General features: G+C 47.8%; 1 protein-coding gene and 1 long non-coding RNA gene across 3 annotated transcripts in view; one reads left to right on the forward strand and one right to left on the reverse strand.

Moving 5' to 3' along the window:
- LRIG1 (leucine rich repeats and immunoglobulin like domains 1) overlaps window positions 1-14,617 on the reverse strand; it is a 100,437-nt gene extending 85,820 nt beyond the window's left edge. For both annotated transcript variants that reach the window (XM_026109742.2, XM_064519174.1), the window contains exon 1: window positions 13,966-14,617. In XM_026109742.2, the coding sequence (XP_025965527.2) occupies window positions 13,966-14,156 (191 nt within the window). In that variant the 5' untranslated portion in view covers window positions 14,157-14,617. The remainder of the gene's footprint in view (window positions 1-13,965) is intronic.
- A 201-nt stretch (window positions 14,618-14,818) lies between these two features.
- LOC135329594 (uncharacterized) lies at window positions 14,819-21,877 on the forward strand. Its single transcript, XR_010391156.1, has 5 exons — window positions 14,819-14,970; window positions 16,312-16,381; window positions 18,830-19,004; window positions 21,413-21,512; window positions 21,603-21,877. It is a non-coding gene; the product is annotated as an uncharacterized LOC135329594 (long non-coding RNA).
- The last annotated feature ends 438 nt before the right edge of the window (window positions 21,878-22,315 follow it).

Consider the following 22,315-nt stretch of genomic DNA (forward strand, 5'->3'; position numbering starts at 1 on the left):
AAAAGTAATAGCTTTTCTCCTCTGCTGCAGGCATGGTCTGGTAGCTCTGAAGCCATTCAAACAAGCAGAGGGAAAGGCATTCTGCGTTTGAAAAATGGAAAAGCACCCTATACAGGAAAACTGTCAGAAGGAATATCAGCTGCGACAGACCATAACCTTCACAAAACATTGCAAGGCACGTTCTCAATCCACTCCCAGCTCGGCCCCAACCGCCCAGGGACTGCTGTTTTATTGTCTATCACACAGCAGCATCAGGAAACCAGCTTCCGAGGACAATTTTCTTTTGCCGACTCCGAATAGCACAACTGCCCTACAGAAGAGGAAGCAGCCGCCCATACTCTGTGCAGGCTGGGAAAACGATGGCCAAAATGGAGAGCTGGGAAGGGATGCATCCTGCAGTTGCAGGGCAGACTGTCTTATAACCAGTGGCCAGAATTATTCAGGAAACCATACAGGAAGTAATTGGAAATCGTTGAACAGGGAAACTTCCACATTTTGTTTCCAAATGTGCAGGCCTACAGTCTCTGATGAATTCCTCTTATTTTAGCTATGCCTCTCACAAACAAGTCTACAGCCTTGTGGTTTAATTAGCACATAGCCCCAGAAACATTCAGCTGCCATCTCCTCTCCCCTCCTCCCCCCAAAAGGTGGATTTTTGTTGTTTTGACTTTTTAAAAAATTTATGACAAGTCTAAATGGCTTAATCATGCACAGTCTGTTCCTGAGCAAGCCTCACGCTGGCGTTACAACTTGCACACGGGGTGCTTCAAAACCTCGCCTTTGAGCTGGCTCAAGTATTCACAGCTGGAGGGTGAACCAAACAAAGTAAACAGCAGTGACTGGAGCCAGGCTGGGAGCCTGCTGCACACCAGCAGCTAATTATCAGCACAGGGGCTGCACAAGGGGACCATCACCTGCAAAGGGGACAACTGGGCAGATGCATGTACAGGGGAGGCTTTGGGAAAAAGAAAGAAAAAAAAATTAAAAAATTGCACAGTCCAAATAATAAAGTTCAGGGAGCTGGAGCGAGCCATGGGGAGGCACACAAAATACATGGATGCTGGAGCTGTTGCATGGTCAGCAGACATCCCTGTCAGCTGAAAGTGCAGTCTGTCAGTCTCTTGCTAAGCAGACCACAAAGTGCTAGTACTTGAGACACAAGTGCTAGAAACTGGGAGAGAGAAACACTGTAGTAAACAGTCTCGGCTGCTATTTGGCATTTCCTGAGGGTGCTGCATGGCTCTGCTCTCTGGACAGTGGCTATAAAGTCCACGCATCCACGAGCGGCCCAGGAGGCCTTTGGGCATCCATCCCCGCACCAAAGTGGCACTGCCGAGGAGCAGAGGAAGGAGCACAGATGCAGGCAGAGCTGGGACAGACACCCAGGGCCGTGGCTTTCCATCTGCAGCCGATTGCTCAACCACCATTGGGCGCCGAGGTCTCTTCTTCCTGGAACATCTCCTCCAAAGGGGAGAGCAGAGAGTCACTGAAAACTATTCCCAGCTGTGGCCATGACGATCACAAGGGCTTGATGCTTCATGCCAAAACCCTCCCCTCTTCCAGCCCCCCAACCCAGTAGGAAGCCCCAGGAGCAACATTTTAGACACTGAAAAGCGACAGTGCTGGTCCCACCTCTGTGGCATCTCCCCCTCTGCTCCTGGGAGTGGCAAGGGGGGTATCCCAGCACCCAGCCCCCCTGCTCCTACTGCTATTAATTTGCCCTGCCACCATGGTGGGGAGGGGGGCATCGAGTCCCTTCACCTTCCGTTCAGACGGGGGCAAACATGGAGTGAACGCAGCACTCGGTGGAAGCACATCTCGCAGTGGGACCTCCACTGTCTGCCACGCTCTGAGCCCTGACCAAAGCCTTTCCTGCAGACAGGGTTTAACAGCACTGCTCTCCCCCATGGGGATTCTTTGATGTCTAATACAGGTTAATCTCATACTGCTTCCTTTTCCTCAGTGGGGATACTGACACGGCTGCTCCCCCCAGCTTGCTGCCTATGAAAGAGGGAGAACTTGAAATTTTTGAGCCCTCTAATCAAATTCAGTTGAAATTGGCCTGCAGCTTCAGGAGCTGTGGGGGAGAGAACGGACAAGCGCACACACCCCCATTCACACAGACTGTTTTCTCAGGAAACCCGGGTAAAAAGCAATGCTTGCCTCAAAGAGCTTATTAAACCATCAACAGGCAAAGCCAGTCCCTGCTTTAAGTCCACGGTACAAGCCAAACATTCTCAGATCTATATGATTTTTTGTCAAAGGAGATTAATTCAAAGACCAGCACGCGCCTTGGTCGTAAGTTAGGTAAGAATGAAATCAGAGCTTCTGGAACTGATTCAACTCACCAGGAAATCAAAAGCCAAGCAACTTCACTGGGGAGCTGGACTAAGCCTCAGAGATAAACAGACACATTTGCTAAAACACCAGGAGCTGAAAGAAGTCCCATACATGTGAATTCAGACTGAAAGACAGACTGCCAGCTTCTTGTTATTTAGGCTACAAAGTTAAAAAACTCAAGATTAAAGTGCCAAGAAACCAGGGGTGAAGCCTCAGCTTTACAGACCTTCTCCCAAACCAGGAGTTTTCGCCTCCTGCTCACATGGCAGAGTTCAAGTCTGCCTCGGTGCAGTTTTATCATCTTCATAACCTATTTTCTAACCTATTGTAACAAAAGGAGAAGAGGTCATTCCTCTGCTCTTATGAGCATAGAGTCACCCAAACCCTTTAAGTTCATTGATCTCAATGGCTTTTGGATGGTGCTGAGCTGATCTTCTCCATAACAATGATTGGAAAGTGGAAAGGAAGATATACAGGAAAACAGGCTTGCAATAATAAGAAATGATAGGAGCAGCACAACGCTCACAAACACTTGCAAAGCAGAGGTCTAAAAACATGCATTATTTCCTGCTTCAAGGCAGTGTACATGTGTCATACTTCAGGAATAATCCAAAGGTGATTAAAAGCCAAAGAATTGCTACTTGGAAGACTTACATTCACTTACTTGGTTTAAAAAAAAAGGGGTGGGGATGGGGAAGAAGAGAAACAGTTGTTTACAGACTGAATAGATAGGAACAGCACAAAAATATGCTTAGCAAAGAAAAAAAGGAAAGTATTATGACACACGTTTCAAAATGAAACATCATATGGTTTATTTAAATCTTCTAGAACAGGACAAGTCTCTCCATTTTGCCAAAACAAATGAAATACAAGTGCTGATCCGATTCTGCCCCCTGGTTCAGAAGGGGACAGAGGTTTATTGAGCCTTACACAGACAAACGGAGCGCGCTGGATGGTGTCCTGGCTCACCGGCACAGCCGGGCCACCAGCAGCAAAAGGACAAGCCCAGGCCAGCTCTCGTGTGTCAGCAGCATTCGGCATTGCCACGCTGGCCCGCGCCTGCGATCATGTCAGCACCGCAGAGGCACGGGAGCAATGAAGTAAGTGGCAAGGGAGAAGAGGGTGGGGATTTTGCAGGTGCCACCCAGATCACCTTCATGAGATGCCATCTCTCCTTTTGCCAAGGGCAGCAAACTCGCTGCTGGCCCCCATGACACCCTGTCCTTGAGGAGAAGGGAATCCACACATCCACTTCATGCTGCAAGGCAAGGAAAAAACCCCACTGGAACCACCTAATTCAGGTAACCTGCTTGGGGGCCAGAGTGGCCACAGGAACAGCCCACACGGACCTCTTTCCTAGGCTCAGAGAAGATTACTCATGCTCTCACAGCTTTTGAACCTGGGGTGGACCACTGCCAGCCAAACTCAGTTTAAACAGATTCACAGAAAACAAAGTAAACGCCAGTTCACGGATTCCCTGCTCCTGAGGCACTGGCGGATGAGAGCTCGCGCCTGCAAAAGCCAACTTTCCCCCATTTTCCCTCCGCTCGCACAGGCACGCACCGAGAGGAGGAAGGAGAGGCAGCAATGTTTGGACAACTGGAACACATTTAGGGGGTGATTTTTCACAGGGCCTCCAGCCAGGCGGCTTCCTACGATATCAATTTTATTACCCGCGACAGAATTTGCAGACCAGCGACTCTCTGACCCGTGGGGGCTCCCGACGGCAAGGGGGGAACGCACTCGCCCGCGGGCCACCCTTCTCCTGCGGAGACATTGTCCATCACTTCTCGCGGCAAGCGCCGCCAAGCAGGCACAGCCATGACAACAAATGGGACCAGGAAAAAGCACCCAAAAAGCCTGCAGACTAATTCTGGATATTTTTTCCAAGTTGTGGGCACATGCATGCAGCAGTCCCTGAGCCCCAGTGACAGCTGCAACATCCGAGCAAGCACGCAGTGTTGCTTTAGAAACCTGTCTATGCTGGAGATCAAACCAAATTAGCCGAGCTCTCTCAAGTCTGCTGCAAACACCACCTGATTGGCCAGCCATAACTTTTCAGAACTATTTTCTAGATGATAGATAACGTAGAAAACCTTTGTTTATATTGGCATATGGCACGCTAAAACAGACTTTAAATGTGGTTATAAAACAGCCTCGTCTACGCTGGCCAGGCAAAACGTGTTTCGAACTTGCAGGGGTAGTATTTTGAGAGGTTTACTAGTGTTGATGGTAAACTCTCTAGAGGAAATGAGCATGTCAAGTACGGAAGGACAGCGGGTTCCCATCCTGGCTGGCGCCCACCATAAATGCACAGGCTTCGGGCAACTGGGGATACGCTCTATCCACGTCCCGCAGCAGCACAGCCCTGACTTTGAATTTTAAATCTCTCTTTTTCCTCTCTACACCTGAGAGGGCTTCTGCCTTTCCATAGCAAGCAAAAACACGCCAGCTGGAGGAAGTGGTGGTATAGAGAAGTGTCTTGTTTCAAGATGTCACGGCCAAATTTCCACTGAACTTAAAGTCTGTGTTTCCTAATCTGAAAGGAAACATCTAAAAATAGGCACCTTCATTGAAAAGGAAACACTTAAGAAATACATTTAAGACTACTCCTCTGTCGACTTTCAAATCTGATCCGATTTCCCCAAAATGGCCCCCAAAAAACACCAGATGAAAAATCTGCAAGCAAATTACTGTCTCATTACAAACAGTGATAGCAAGACTATCCACCCAAAAAAAACACAACACAAATCCACACACGCAAATCTTCAGTTCCAGAATATCGGAGGTTTAGCCAGCTCGTGCATTTTTTAAATGCAACTCGTGCATGACACTGGATTATACACTTTACAAAATCGGCAGTGCCACGTAAAAGCTCTTCAGTGTGTAAGGGACCTCTCCGATACTCTTCCTGCTGAAATCCATATAAAGCTATTGCAACAAAATAGACTGTCATAAACATGGCATTGCAAGATGCCAGGACACTACAAAAATAACCAACTCCTTGAGTGTCCAACACAGTTAACATTAATAAAAAAAAAAACAGGCAGATAGCTGCAGCTCAAGAAACCTGTCCTCCAATTCTTATTCAAACTGAAAATCTAACCACACAGAACTGAACCATACTTCTGGAATTAGATGTGACACATCATCAAATCTTGAGAGGTGCCCCAAAAATAGCAGGGCATGCTTCTAGACTGCTCCAAGATTATACAGTTGTGGCTTAAGAGACAACATGCTGAAAATATAATGAGGGAGCATAACATTTTACATATGTTGTGGTCCTCCTCTGAAGCTAGAAGACGCTGGGGTTGAAGGACTCAAACTGTAGCGCAGGATTTGGTTAACTATTAATGGATGACTCAGCTACAATAATAATACGTATTCTGTGTTCTGTGCTAGCACAATGGCATCATGGTCCTTGACTCAGGCTCCTATGCACTGCAGGGAGAAAAAAACTTAGTGGGACATCATTTAATAGCTGAACATACTGGGAAGTGAGAAAGAGGGTTTATTTTCCCTTTGTTTCTCCCTGTAGCCTCACACTGTTCCTCCATTTATGCACCATACTATGAAAGTCAGTAACCTCACAGGAAAGCTGTCAGAGGGAGCCTGGGCTCCCAAGCTTGTCCTGGGTATCACTCTGGCAGCGATTCTCAGCCTGACCATATATTCAGCCTCCACCAAAACCCACAACAGCTTCACATGTGGGTAGGACTGATGGTACCCTGACCACAGGACTGTAGGCCAGGAACACTTTGGGGGAAGGAGAGCTACCCAGGACTACTTTGCTGCTGCCCTGTGTGACAAGGAGCCCAGGGGCCACAGCAAGCCTCCACAGAGCATGGTGACATTTGGGGTAGGGAAAAGGGCTCTGGCCCCAAGCTATACATCCCTATGCAAGGCTCCAAAGGGGGCTGGGGCCACATCCATATGCCTGCACAGACCTCCACCTCTCCCAAGTACATTTTTGAGTTTTACAAGCCATCCTACATAGATCACAGTTGATGTTATTTTCCCCAGCTGTTTATTTGGTTGCTTCATTTTGATGACCTTTCTGTGATTAGAAGGACAGTGTGCACTTGCAGAAAGAAGAGAAAACAATGCCACTTCTAAAGCCATGTCTCCCAGCTGCCTTGGCCAGTTTACTGGATGAAATCACAACTCAGGACTCAAAGGGCTATGTTAACTCACAGTGTTATTCACTGCACTCACTTAAAGCCATGCCCTGAATTAAGTCATTCCCCTCACTCCGAACGAGGTGCTAAGCATCTGCTGAGTCCTGCTCCTCTGGAGCTGATGAACCCGGAGCCTGGATTTTCTGCAGACTGTGCCTTCCCAGCAGCATTAGCCTAAATTATCTCTACTCCATTTATCTATACAATCCAATCTAACTCCATATTGCAAAACAATGATAGAGTCACACTGAGTGATTGGGTTAGCAGCACAAAATGATTATGTTAAAAGCTGATGAGCTGAGCTAACTCAATCCAAGGTGTCTCCCGGGGCAGCCAACAAGATCAATTAAAAGCCCTGCAGCCCCTAATTGAGAGTTTCTGGGTGCGGTTGACACGCAAGTCGGGGACAATACACAAGTCCTAATCAGAGTTAGTTACTGGGGGGGGGGGGGAGCCCTTAGCCTATTTTGCAGCCATCCAGACAGGGCTTCAGCCCCACTCCAAGTGATTAAAGCAACCAGAAGCCAAACAAATGCACTGCTTGGGCATTTGGGGCACAGCCACAGCCTCACGGCACTCAGCAATTCACAGCTGCCCTGCAGAGCCTGTGGGAGCTGCACACAGCCAAGGAAAACTGGAAACACTCATGGTGGCTGAGACCCATTGGGAGGCCAAGCCAGCTGGCCACAGGTCCAAGCTGGATGAAAGGAAAGATAATGTAAGATCAATGTTCAAAATCTTCCACTGCAGTTGTGCTGTCCAGGTAAACAGTGCATTCATCTGCCTTCAGCACAGCTGGCCTCTTCTAAATAAAACTAGGTGTATGCACAGTCAGGAAGGTGTTTCTCTACTCCTGGCACCTGGGGGACTGCCCAAATATTAAGTCACCCTGGATGTTTTCAGCACACACTGCTAAAGCTGCAAGTTCAGGAGCAACCTTCCAAGCTTTATGGGATTTCCTTGTACTGCAAATTTGGCCAACCCAAGCTCATACTGACTAAAGCTTCATTTCAGCAAAGTGCTCCTGCATGGGCTTAAATCCCACTGACGGCTACAGGACTCCAGCACAAGCTTAACTTTAAGCAGGAAAGCAAGATCTCATCCCTGCTCAAGGAAGCACTTAAGCATGTGAAGTGCTTTGCTGAAGAAGTGCCTGGACTCAAAAACATATTGGTTTATCATCGTTAGCCTCTTGATGCCAGAAAGCTAAGGGGGAAAAGCAACCAGCCTCAAGGTTTGCTCCTTCATCCCTTACACTTCAAGCAGGACCTCCTGAAAGGCTCAGCCACCTTTAAGTCTTATATCTACAGAACGGTGCAGCAGTTTGCACAAGCACAGAAAAAAAATATTAAGCTTTATCTATACATAACAACAGTTGTTTCTCCTAGAGAACAATTGATGGTGTGTTCATTTTTTTCAGATGCCTACTGAGATGCTTGTTTCCCTGCCCTGGGAATTTTCCCTTTGCCATTCCTCCTCCCCCAGCTCCCAGACCATCCATTCTCCCCTTTTCAAACTGCACCCATTGTAAATGGTATTGAATATTAACACAGCCCATTGAGCACTTGCTCCTTTTGTATGGGACCCTTGCGTTTCAAATTGCAGTCACTGTGGAAAGGAAAAGCCTCAAAGTGATTAAATGCCATGAAGTTTCTCAAAAGGAGAGAGGAATATGCAGAAAAGGCTGAGGGGGTCCTAGAGCCCTTCACTTCATCCCAGACACTTCTCCAAGAGGCAAAAAGGCTTTTTAGCAGTAATATTTTATTTTGTCCCGACTTCATCATCAAGCTCACATACATGTCTAATCCTGGGACAGAAGTGATCACAGTTAGACAGTTTGTAGCTCTGTTTGGGGATTAAGATGGGAAAGATCAAACACAGGCTGCAAAAGCCTTGCTGTTAACTGCTGTTCTCCTGCAATAGCCAATAAATATCACGGCATGCTGAGGGAGGTCAGTGAATCCACAGACACATGTTCACAAGGGTGGGTTTATTTGCAAGTGTGTATTTGTGCATAAGCGGCAGGCTTGGAGCGGCACTGCTTTGCAAGTTCTGCTCAGTCTCCTCAGTTACCCCACCAGGCCCATGTCTGGAGACCTCCCCTACCCAGGCTAGCACTGCAAACGGCCCTGCTTTGCTGTGGCCATCCTCTCCAGCATGACACAGGGCAGATGATGCCTGAACAAGGCCACCACAGAGGGTGATGCCTCAGGAAATGCTAAAGCCAAGCAAGCCACTGGGAGCTGAACATGACCAGTCCTTCCAGACAATTTCCAGTCTCCTACATACCAAAACACAGTAAGAGTTAGTCAGGATTTCCTAACTGCACTGATTTCTTTTACAAGCGCTGCATGTTTACAATTACCAGTTCCCTCGCTGCCCTGCTTGACTGCAAAACCTGTCACCAGATTGCCACTCAGGAGGTAGCTGCTGGCTTGGGAGAACATCTCTGGGTTTCGATTCTCTTTCCCGGGAATCACGGGAGGGAAATGGGCCGCCTACATCTGCACCAAGCCTCAGCCATCTCTCCTGAAAGCAGTTCTTCCAAGCCCAGCAGCCTCCCGCACACACGATGGGGGCAGAACTGCTCTGCAGCTGCACGAGGGCTAGGCACAACCGGTGCCTCGGTGATGATTACTTAATCTTTGTTCCATTATTTCAGCAGGGTTGGAAGTGGGACACAGGGAAAGAACTGCCAGCAACACTCCCCTCTCCATGGGCCGCCAGCAGGATATTCCCCCCGCCTTCTCTTCCAGCTCGCCTTGCATCTGCAGAGGAGCATGAGTTTTATTACTCCGGAGACAGAGCAACTGATGTCCCCCTCCAGAGAGCACAATGCACTCAGGCAACAGCAAAGCAAGTTTTCTACCAAGTCCCACTCTGCTTTACCAAGTAGCCAAAGAAATTATCTTAGGAGCGCAGAGCAATGACACCTGGTATACTAAACCCCCAAAGAGATGTTCAGTCTCACTGCCTTCAACAAAGCCTCTCCATGCATATACATGAGCACAGAAGGGGGGAGAAGGGGGAATCTATCCCAGACTCCTAGTTCCAACTCACTTTCATGGCCTAAAACTGTAGGCAGGCACCCACAGGACTTCCAAAAGCACCCAGACACTTTGTCAGCTCTCTTGAGAGGAGCCTCACCAGGCATTCACCATGAAAACAGGAAACATCCTCCCAGCTGGTGCCTCAGGGTAACTTATCCATATATCCAACTCCCTCAGTCTTCCTGGGGGAACTGAAAGCAACTCTTAAATCTGTCAGGCACTTTCAAAAAGTCTGCCCTGTTCCTAGGTACATCACACACACTGACCCAAAGGCAGAAAGCTCCATGCGCACCCTATACAGTTCCCTGCTTTTCTCTAGTAAGGACTGAGGCTGTTTCTTCCTTATATTTTGCTTTTCAACCATAACGTTCCACAATTTTCCTTTTTAATAATATTTCTTAAACAAGACATGTTATTTAGGCTTCTTTTTAATAATTAGCATTGATGCCCAAGCAACTCTGAAAACATTAAAATGCATCAACAGCAATATGGTTTCAATGACTAATTGCTTCTTCTGGGCTATTCTGCTCCAGGCTATGAAACCTGGCCAGGTTCTTCCCTTGTGTAACACAGGCTAGGTCGGGAGTAGCTGTGCCTAAATTCAAGAGTTACTCCAGCCTTGGCCAGGAGAAGAAGCGTGCATGTCTGAGAAATGCCACCTGTAATACAGCAACTAACACAACAGAGAGAAAACAGTAAATCCTTTGAGGACAGACACATGACATCCTGAAAATTTCACCTAGTCCTTTGGGACACAAACAGGATATATCTGTTTAAAAAGACACATTTTCATTCCTCCAGATGCCAGCAATGAATTAGCTATCCAGCTGCACTGCACTAATATATCCTTAAAGCTTTCATACTATTAAAATCTGCACCCAAAATCTAACTGCTCCATAACTAAAAAGGAAGGAGAGAGGGGAAAAAAAATCTCATAATCTCATATGTGGTGTCTGAAAAGAAGCATCTCCTCTTCACCTTTCTTCAAAATGATAGCATGGGAAGGAGGAAACAGGCTAGCACCTGGGTTTTCCAAGTACAACACACTGCATACTCAGCCGTGGAGTTTATGCCACAGACAATGTTCTAGTGTAAATCTGACTTCAGATTTACTTAGACATCAAAAGCTATTAAGAATCTCGAGCAGCTTGAGAGTGGGACACTGGAAAGCAGGACTGCAGAACAACTGCTCAGTGGAGTTCAATCTTCCCAGCATCCTCCACACACGAGGGGCTTTGCATAGCTGCAAGCAGGGAGCTGCAAAGCTTGTCAGAGGCTAGGAGCTGGGGCTGTTCAGCAGACTGCTCCGGTCATGCCAAAGTGTTGCAACCTGCCCTGTGCAACACTGCTCAGGCAGGAAGTCCTACACACTTACATAACCAACCGTACCCAGCGTGCAGCCCTTCGCAAAGGGCATTTCAGTGCCCATTTAAGTTATCTGTATCACATTGTACTAATTGCAAGTGACTACAGTGCACTACCCCTTCTGCATCAGTTATTCCTCCAGAAAGCTTAAAGAAAACACCTCCAAGCCCTGCTGCCAACAAAAAATAACAATAGTTTCAAAAGATCCTAATGCTTTTCTTCAGTACTGATAGTCTTGTTGACAAAACATACAGCATGATTAAGTCGGTCCCAGAACTCTCCCCAGTGTGTAGAGCCACATTTCTAACAGTTCAAACAAAGGCTTTATCTGAAACACACCGAAAATTGACTCCAAGCACTGCTTCAGCATTGTGGCACTAATTAAAGAAAAAAAAAAGAGAGAGATAAACTGCTAGGGAGGGATTTTCAAAAGCACTTTAACAAAGTTAAAGCACAGCCACCAAAAGTCAGGGAGAAGAGGATTTATCTCACCTCACTTAGCCACCTAACACGCCCAAGCTTATCACCCAGGCGCAGCAGCGGGGACAGGCAGACACCTCCGGCGGGAGACAGGGGACACCCGGCTCCGACCGCACTGTCTCGCCCTGCTGCCTCCCGAGAGACCCCGGCGAGGGGCTCCATGGGACCCGCGCACTCGGACTGCGTCCCCACATCAGTCTGGGGCTCCTGCACAGCTTAACTTTTGCTTTTGACTTCTTTAAAAAGGCTTGTGCGAAATAAAAGTGACCCACGCACTTGCACAGAGATAAAATGTTTCTTCAGCATATGATACTTTTATAGAGGACATTAAATAACTACTCAAAATGAGTCAACAACCCACTGCACCAGAAATTACTGTTTATGAGCCTATGAATCGTGGAAAAAAAATGGGTGCTTCCGTTTTGTTTCTCTAAACTTAAATAAATGATTTTTAGTTGATTAGAAAATACTGCTTTAAAAAACAAAGTATTTAAAATAGCTTAAATGTCTGCATTCTATATTAACAAGGAAGAAGGAAGAAACATGAGTTTGGTATTGCCAGATACGAAAGCCATCACAAGTTTCCACTTCAGCTAATTCTTTAGTTAGCTGAGAATTTACAGAGTGACAAATCATATTTTGTCTAAGCAGCTGAAAGATCAACAGCCAACAGGTCCGTAGTAGTAGAGATAGGTGTGATGACTTCACTAATAAAGTTTAAACTGAACTCAAGACATTCAAAAATCAGTTCCATATGATTAAGACACTCCTGGGTATTAGCACTCCTGAAAAACACAATAAATTTGTTCGAACTGGGCTATTAATATATTTCTCAACATTAACAAAGATGCACTGTCTTAAAAGGAACATTGGGATTCTGGAATTATACTGAGAAGATTAAAAACTTTATATGAAGATTACCTAAGGCTGAATGAAGGATCTGTACTGTGCAAGAGAGCACAGCAACAGGTGAACATGATGAGTCAGGCATTGGACTATGAAGGGCCAAATGCTACTCAGTAATTCAGCACACCCGATAATTTCACATAAAACAAGGCATTTCTGCAGCCAAAAGTGAATAATATCAAGAGAGCCTGACAAACCTCTAATAATTCTATTAAATAAAAAAGTTGGATGATCTCCAACAATTCTTCAGTGACCATTTTCTCTCCTGGCAGAGGTACAGAGTATCTATTACAGCTAGAAATTTTATAGATTCAATAATCTATAAATCTGTTCAAACAGCAAAGAGGCCTGGCAACAGAAAAGCTGAGACATTTTCTCCTCTCCCTTTCTAGGTCTTTGTTTACAAAGGTTAGCTAATAGTTAAGGACACTTACTTATACGAGCGTATGAACACACACACTCCCAGTTCTTATGTACTGAGACTGTCAAATGAATTGAGCTGTCAAAGCCGAGCACGCTTTTTCCCCCTGAATCCTCTGTGCTTCACTTGTCTCATTTTATACTTCAGATCTTATCAGGCCAGGTCGCAGCACAACACTTTGCAGTTACGCAGTGGGAGCGGATCCACCGCGCTTTATGGGAAACGAACATTATGCTGTCCTTCACTTGCAGTGTTTGGGTGTCTATATGTTTAAATACTTTAAAATAAGATTTCAGGAAAAAAAGCCACAGCACTTGACTAACCATTAGGTACCGTACCACAAGTTTAGCTGCCAACTGCAAAATCATGGTATCAGGCAGATTAATATCTTCAAAAAATAGACAAGAACAGAGGGAATCACAAGTTGCTAAATGAGCCACAGCTCTCTCACAGCTTTTTGGGGGAAAAAAAAGAAAACACTTTCTTCACAACTCCCCAAAAGCACCATGACCACGCGACACAGTTCAGCAGCCCACAGCTCCATGTCTACCAAGACTTTCCTACGGCTTTTGCACCTGCAGAGTTTGTAGCTCCAGCACCAGAACCGAGCGCTCAGGCCCATATTTGGGCACCTCGCGAAGGGACTGGTTTTCGGAGCAGCCGGGCAGAGCTCGGGGCGCTCACCACTTTTGAGAGCCAGGCCATTTATTGAGATGTCCAAATAAGGATTTAGGAGCCTAAGTGCAGCCATCCAATGCCGGCCTTTTTATCTGCAGCAGATCACATCGTTAACAAGAAAACCCACTCTCATCCCCTTGCCCCTTCCACCCGAGGTGTCGGCATGAGGGAATATAAGGAAAATAACCCTCAGAAGAGGCTGGCTGAGAGAAAACCAACTCCCTCTGAGCGAGGCACTGCCCAAAACAGCCAGCTTCGCCTTATCTCCATCCCCTGTCCAACTTTCGATGCGGAGGAGAGGGACACCCGAGATTTCACACCACGCACTCAACAACTATGAGGAGGCAAAAATTAGTATCATTTAAAAAAAGAGAAAGAGAGAAAAAAAGATAGAGTTTTTTTTTTCCTTTAAGAAGTTCAGCGCGTTGCTCTCTCCGGCCCAGCGCACGCAGCGCCCAGGCCCCGAGCAGGGCACCCCCGCGCAGAGGGTCCCCCGCTCCGCCGCCGCCCGGCCCCACTCCCGCTCCGCCGCCCGCCCGGTACTCACACGTGCCGCGGCCAGCGGGGCAGGTCCCGGGGCACTTGGGGCAGCGCCAGCCCGCCGCAGCCCAGCAGCTCTCCGCCGCAGGCGCAGCCGGCGGGGCAGCCGGCCGAGGCGGCCGCGGAGCCCAGCAACGCCAGCGCCAGCAGCGCCGCCGCGGGCGCGCACCCACCGCCGCCCCGTAACGGCACCGCCATTTTGTATCCGGCACCGGAGCGGGGTCCGCGGCGGCGGCGGGGCCGGGGGGGTGGGGGGGGCAGCCGCAGCAGTCCGCGCTAGCCCCGCGAGCGCGCAGCGCCGCTCCGCGCTACGCCGCCCGCGGCATCGCCTCGGCCCCCGGCATCCAGCGGCGGCGGGCCGCAGCCGCACCCCCGGTGCCGGTAAAGTTCCTCCGCGGCGGCCGCCTTCCCCGCCTCGCCGCTCCGCGCGGCTCCGGCCCGCGCTCGCCTCCGCGCGGGCAGCGCAGCGCCGCCGCCGCCCGCCTCCGCGGGGCTGAGAGCCGCTGCGACCGCCCGGCCTCGCCTCGCCTCGGCCCCGCTGCTGCCTTCGCCGCCGCCGCGCCGGCCCCGCCGCGCTGCCGCTCGCTCCCGCTCCGGCCCCCGAGCGCCGCTCGCCTCAAAACCCACGTTGGCTACATCGCAACGTGCGGCCGCGCCGCCCCCCGCGCCGTCGCCTATTGGCTGGCGGGCGCTCGGCGGCCTGCCCGCGCCGGCCGCGATTGGCCGCGGCGCCCCCCCGCCGCGGCTCCGCGGCGCCCCATTGAAGGCGGCCGCCCGTCAATCAGCGGCGCGAGGGCCCGCCCCCCTTTCCCACTCCAGGTGTGAACGCGGGAGGCCCCCGCCCCGCGCCGCCCCTCTTAAAGGGGACGCAGCGGGCGCGCTGCCACCTCGGGGGCTGGCACCGCCCCCCCCCCAATTTAACTCTCCCCAAACGGTTGAAAAGCCCCCGAGAGCGATCCCGAGGTCCCTGACCACGTCCCCACTGCGCTTTCGCGAGCCTCTTGCTGCTGAGGTAAATCCGCCCTGGGAAGAAGTAAATCGCTCACGGGTGTTTCAGACCAAACCGAAGTGGCGGTTTCCTGAGTTCGCCCCTGTTTTACAAAGTCCCCGGTACCTGCTGGTGACGCGAAATGGCCTCCAGGCCGCCGCCGCGGTTGGGTCGACTTCGGACCAGGCCCGCGCGGGGCAGGACGCGCCTCGGCCCCGCTTCGCAGCGTGGGGAGGAACGAGGCGTGGTGTTTCAGGGAGGGAAAACGGATTTCGTAGCCTGACCTTCCGAAAGCGCTGAGCTTTCCATCCTCCAGCGCTGAGGCTTCACGGCTGCGGGGACGGAGCTGCGTTCGGTTTTTGTGACAGGACAGGGCTGATCACGCCGCTCATCTCCCGGGAGCGGCATGTCTCCGAAAACAAAGCCACCCGCGTGGGGGGAATGTCGTCAAGGTGTGCTCGCAGCGGTACCCCGGCCACACGAACATGCTGCCTCTTGAAAGGCGGCGAGCGGAGGCTGAGCTCATCTGGAGAAACCACCGCTGCGTGGGCGTCGTGGCAAACCTGCCCATAGCCCGGCTGAAGCGAAAGCCGGAGCCGTGCGGCTGCGCTCCGCTCCAAGAAAGCTCCTAGCGCGACGCCTCAGAGAGGCACCATCAGCCCCCCTCGCTCCACGGCGAGGCTTCGGTTACCGGCTGCCGGGCCTGGTCTTCGTGCCACAGCTCTATCTGCAGCCCACAGGCATTCGCACATGCTTCCCAGACAACGCTGGCGACAAATTCTCTGGTTTTGCCTTTTCCCCTGTGAAAGATGTGGCATCCTGCTCTTAATTTGCCAGAACGAGGAGGTTTTGGCTGCTGTGACCCAGAGCTGAGGATCTTCGGCTCTCCCAGCAAAGCTCTCCCGGGCAAGGTTGAGCAAGTTGAGTGGTTCTGCCCTCTCCTGTGCTGTGTAACTTTTTTGCTCCTGATATAGTTTAGTTCCTACTTAATTAATTCCTTCTTTTTTTTTTATTCCTGCTTAATTAATTCTCCAAATGAATTATAGATAAGGAATGCAAGATAGGAAACATTATCAGCAACTGACAGGGGAACTGGAGGGAAAGAGAGATTGCAGACAAGCCTCCCAGAGTGGCAAAGAGTTGGGACTTTTTAACATCAGGCTTCAGTAGTCCTGCCTGTAGTCCCAGTGAGCCAAAAACTGGGCAAAGATCTTGAGAGTCCCTTTCCTTCTACTTTGATGTGTGAGGGGAAGGTGTGAGAGGAGACGCATCTTGTTTTTGGAAGCTATGACTCTGAACGAAGACTGCTGTTTCTGCTGCCTCTTTTCCTTCTTTTCTTATAGATTTCTTCTTCGTTTCTTCCAGATTCATCAGTGGTGCAGCTGGATTTCATCTGACACAGTCCACAAAGAGCTTGCTTGCTGGGACTCCCTTGGTAATTACAGTAAGAGATGGATATGAGGTTATAGATAGGCATTACGCAAAGGCATCATAGACTAAAAGTTATGCTCCTCATTCTAACTTATGTCAGAGACACCATTAATGGGCAACCCTTGATATACTGATGTGTATCCAATTCACATAAATGATAAGTTTATGATCACTTGGGATTACATTTATATACCTTGATTCATTGCCATTATGATTGCCTAATGAATGTGTGCAGTTGTGTGATACGTAGCAAACACTGCGTACATACCATTAAGTTATGTAGCTGACCACCTACTGTAAACAGCAATCAAAGTTGTCCTCTGAACCCTAGAGCAATGGGGCTTTGGCCATGCAGGTGGTACGCAGTACCCCTGCCTCGCTGAACCATTGTATCGTTCCTCTTGGCTACTTTGTCTTCTGGGATTCGCATGTGCAGTGTGAAAAAATGTGCATGCAGAAATCATACCAAAGAGAAATGGGAGAAAGGGAAAGCAGAGAAATGAGAAAAATAGAAAGAAGTCTGGAAATCCAGAGGGAGAAAGAGATTTGGCCTTGGAAGATGACATGGATGAAATCTAGACACTGGGTTTATTGATGTCCTTGTGCGGAAGAATCTTGGTCTGGCACGGACAGTTTATGATTTCAGTGGCCCTCCCGAAAGCTTGACCACCTACTGCAAGAAGAAGGGCTAGTAGCGTTTCCTACACTTTTCTTTCCTATTTACTCTTGCCAGTCTCTCTGCACAGTGACTGTTTGTCCTTTGGGACAGCCTCGAAGGGATCAGATTGCGGAGATAAATGGGAAACTCTTAACCTCTAGAAAGGCTTCTCCCATCCAGCACAGGGTTACCGAGAGCTCCAGGCACCCCATCTCTGCAGACGGAGTCACGCCTCGTAGGCAGCCAAGTCCCGTGTGCTGAGCCCTGGCAATGCTCACCAGCTTTCATGCCCTCCATAACCAGCCGTGTCTCCAGGATCTCCGCTCACAAAGTGTTTCACAGAGACAGCCAGAGACAGAATCTTTTGGACCCTGCCACGGCTCAAAGGCTTTCTGTTGGGTCCCTGATGGCAAACAGACCTTCCAGGGCAGACACTGCATATATTGTCTGGGCTAGGCCCTAAATCTTTCCGGGAAGAATCAATAGGCATTATTTATAGACAGGGGCTTTTTCTAGGTAAAACTTTGAGAGTTAGGCTTTTGTTACACCAAGAAATAAAAAATTCACAGTAGTGTGGCTTTGGATCCTATTTCAGCCTATTTCAGAAGTGGAAAAGATAGGAGAATAGCTTAGGTTTAGTCCTTTAATGTATTTGAAAGTTGTTTGTGAACTAAGAGCAAGCAGTTCCTTTCCCTGTAGAGGGAATCTCAGTCAGGAAGGATAAATGTATTACAGAAAATACTACAGTCTTACAAAAACATAGAGCGAATTAAAGAAAAAATTATCTTTAGTTCTTCAATGTGGGAAATCCAAAGTGTAAGGCAGTTCTGAGGAGAGGATTTCTTTTTCCCATTACGTAAGGCCTCATAAAAAAAAAAAAAAAGCTCCTTTAAAGTGGTTTCAAATTCGACACCCAAGATTATTAATTATTCTTGAAACTTCTGACCTCAAACCCAACTGATTTCTTCTCACCAATTCAATGCCAGACTGTACACTTTGCGCTGTGCGACCCCACTGTCGTGGTGCTGCGCACGTGTGTCCAGCTGGGACATGCTGTGCAGAGAGGTGGAGAGGCTGGCAGCTTTTTGGGACTCTCTGAGCCCCTTAAGGAGGAAAAAGCACACCAGGAGCAGGACTTTGTCATGTGGGCCAACATGCGGGATCTCCCATGGAAAGAGACATCAAAAAGCTGTAGAAAACCTTTTTTTTTTTTTTTAAAGATATCCAAAAAAGGCTCTCCTGGCAATCAGGCCAAATGCCTTGTGTTTGCACCAATTCGCTGTGTGCTGAGAATTGCTCATCAACGGCAGCTGGTAGGAAATGAGACCAATCACATGATTTTGAGCTATCCCTCATATCTGAGTTAATACCTCAGTTAGAGAGGAGCCTGTGTGTACAGCGTGGAGGATGTTTCTTCCTAGAACCTCATTAAATCTAATTAAATAGCTTACAAAAGTATTTATGAAAACAAATTTTAAAATGGCAAAGGCATGCCAACAAGGAAGATATTTCTAATTCTGTTGGTGTCTTTCTGTGGATTTGGACTCGGTTCAGAAAGTGCACACTTGGAAGGTAATTGCTGCCAGCATGCAGAATCCATCAAGCTATAATTAACACTCTACTATTATTCTAATTGCCTCACTCAAGCTTCTGTGTTTTTTAATTGTAGAGCAATTTGCCAATAGAGAATTTAATTGCAATACATATTTTATACATTTTGGGACAAAGTACCATTACTTCCACTTCAGCAAAAATGTTCCTCAGTTTTTAATAGCTTTCTTTTTTCTTTTCTAGGATATTTTGCCCAATAAAGGGATTTGATTGCAACTCCTTGTGAAATTAGTAATGATATAGACGTGCCTGGAGGCTTCAGTTTGGATCATGACTCCATTAAGCTAGGAACTGTACATACATGTAGTAAGACACAGCCCTGAGGAGCTTGAAATCTAAACAGAGAAGACAAACTGAGGTGAGAACAGAAGTATTATCCCTCTTCTAGAGGTGAAGAAATAGAGCCACAGATGATTCACCTTAAGTGACCTCATGTATCTGGGGTGCAGCCAAGAACTCACACAGGTTCTGAACACAGAGCATCCTTCATCTTTGATATGAACTTATTTTCTGTCTCCTGGTTCCTGCAGTTCCTGCAGAGATTCAGTACACCTCTCTAATTTGATTCACAAGCTATACCTTCTAAATAATTTATAACAATCTAGTACCTGCAGTCATATTTTATGAATGTGTCCATGAAAGCAGTAACTTACGTTAGGGAGTAAATGTGGTAGGGCAGTGACTGCCTTAGCTTCGTCTGTAGAGATCATAACTCGGTAATTATCGCTCAGGGAACGGCTCCATCAAGGGCAGGGACAAGGTCTGAACAAGAAAGCTGCGTCTCATGGCTTTCAGAGCAAGACCCAGCTTAGAACAGGAGTTCCCTGCCCTGGTGACTCTGCAAACCACCCCAGTGGATGTGACATGCTGGGCAACTGGCTGAGGACAGCGAGGTGTGGAGTGGAAATGGCAGCAGTGCTGCCAGGCTTCATGAGAGTCAGACTCTGCCAGGCTTCATGATGTGTTTGACTTCTCCTGGGACTAGAGTGAAGGTCTGAGGCAGTGAAAATAGAAAAGAGTGGACTTTAGCTCATGGTGACCATCCTTTCATTTGATGACTTTCCTTTACTCCAGCTTGACACTTTTATCTGCAGCACAACAGATCTCTCTGTAACAGTTTATCTTCTTCTAAAAATGCTTGGTGTGGCTTTCTACCTAGCCATGATGATGCTGAGATTTGGCATTTATAAAGTATCTGGGACCCACAGGTGCAATCCTTTACACTTACATGTCACCCTGTTGTGTTGATATGACAATCAAGTTTATCGTGACAAGTGCTTAAAAAGGTTATGGTAGGTGTATTGTGGGGAGTGTTTACAACATACAGCAATTATTCAGAACAGCAACAGTCACATTTATACTTAGCCAACAGTGGTCTTTGATCTGGCTGCTCGTGGCAAGCTGTATGATTTAACTCCTGGCATCCAGGTTGCAAGAGATGCTTTCTCCGGTGTGACCAGATCAACCAAGGCACCGGCATTCCAAAGGATTGTTAGTTGATCTGGTTACACCAGATCTGCAAGGACAATTTTATGGCTGCTTGCCACCCGGAGCTGGTCTCTCTCTTGGATCTCAACCCTGTTCCTCAGAGCTCGTTTTGTTGGAACAATGTGTGAGTTGTATGACGTGATCCAAAAGTGCCTAGCAGCAATGACTAACGATAACATCATTTCTCATTGCTATAATGGGTGAAACCAATTCAGATTAGCAAGAGGCAGTGTATAACAGTGAGAATTAAAGGAAGAGATGATCAAGTCAAGCTTCAATGTAGGGTCAGTGGCAGTGCTGACATGAAAGTTTAGCTTTTGTACAAATTCCAAAGAGTTTGCCTTGCAATGACACATATGTCTTTTCTTCTCTTAAAATTTGAGACTGGTGCTTGAACTCTGGTCCTCCAGGAAAATAAAGTCTTTGATCAAGACCAGATCATGCTTCGTTAATGTGAAAGTTCACTCAAGTAGCTGCTGTCATTTCATTTTTCACAGGCAATGAGTTAAATTACTTTCCCAGCCTGGGACTGGCACAGGCAGTTAGCAAAAGATGGTGCAAATAGCTAGATCCAATTAACTAAATCCGCATTCTGTCACAATGTTACAGACTCTGATCTTTTTTTTTCCCTTCCCGAAGGACTTGTTTTAAAACTTTTGTGTAAATTTATGTATATTTGATCTCATCTTTTTAAAAATAGACTGTCAGAAAAGCACGTCAGCAATTTACTGCCAACACAGAAGGGGAAGAGGAAGTGGACTGTTAGCACTAGAATATTGCGTGCTGTTTGGGTGGGCTAAATGCATGATAAGACAGAGGGTTTGGATGTAAATCTGTGGTACTTGAACCTGGAGCTTGAACTCAATTGCTTAAAAGCATGTTTTTGTCGACAAGGCCATGGACTAACTCCAAGAGCAGGGAGAAAGCTGGTAGACCTGAAGTCTAAATACGATCTGTCTGCTTGGACTGCACGTTGCGGCATGACATTACTCTCCCCTAATCATGCTCGAGATCTAAAATCCAGAACTTTCCGCAAGCCCAGAGAACGGAGAGAGATTTGGCCCTGTTTGCGAGCTGGCAGGTATCGGGGGTTTGCTCTTCAGATCTGGGCTTGGACTCAGATCTGTGTCGAGACTCTGACAACAAAAGCAGAGCTGGAGACACAGGTCTTCCTGACAATGGCAAGTGCCAATGGTGTTTACGCCGTGAAAAGCTGTCTTACCTGGCGTACAACTATAATTATATGGTGTAACTTCTCGTCATTGCTTTCACCTCTAGGCTGAGATGGAAGCATGAAGTTCCTGCAGCCCCAGAGGAGTGTGTTAGATGGCATCGTGAAAGTAGAGCAAAGAAGCTGGAATCCAGCTACAGCTAAAATGTAAGCCACCTGCCTCTACTCAGAGGATAACATAAAAAGGGATTTAGGACTATCTGAGAAGATGGAGTTTAACGTCAACTTCTCTTTCAGATAGGGGTACTTTAAAATGAGAATATTTCTTCACTCTGGACCAGGACAAGCCTCCTCTAGAAAGTGCAAGAGACTTCAGATGTGTCTGCAAAATAACAGTTGGCTTTATTTTACTGCAAACCCTTGTCTTAATAGAAGTGGGGAAATGGGCCACAAGCTTGCTTAATAAAACTGACAATCTCCAGACTGTTTCCAGAGTAAAGTTTATATTCCCTTGCTGATGGCCATCAACTTCCAGTGACTTCCACAGGAAATGAAGCTGCTTCATATCTGCCCAAAACAACCAGCACCTCTCTGTGGGCTGAGAAGGTTGCTATTTAATAAAGAAAAAGCCAAATGGAGTAAGTGCAGTGTGCCCTCTTGAAAACAATCAAGATGAGTGTATTTATTTAATAGCTCACTGTCATGACTTTATGCTACAGATGAAGGGTTCCATCAGCAAGGGTGGTCTATGCCTGGCAGTCTTTTCAAGGCAAGTTTAGCTGAAAGTTGCACAAGTTAGGCCTGTTCTCAAAGGTCTGGATCCCATATAACAATTAAAGGAATATAGTTGCAGGATGTCCACAGCAGCCAGACTTTGGAAGGATCTGGCAAACAAGCACTGTCTCGCAGGTTGGAGCTAGTTTTTTCCAACTGTTGTGCTTGATCTTTATCCGTAGTGGAAATGTAGCAAGACACCTTGTGACAGCTCCTATTGGTACTCAGTTACTGCC

Source organism: Dromaius novaehollandiae, chromosome 12 (genome assembly GCF_036370855.1).
Source record: "Dromaius novaehollandiae isolate bDroNov1 chromosome 12, bDroNov1.hap1, whole genome shotgun sequence".
Lineage (NCBI taxonomy): Eukaryota > Metazoa > Chordata > Aves > Casuariiformes > Dromaiidae > Dromaius > Dromaius novaehollandiae.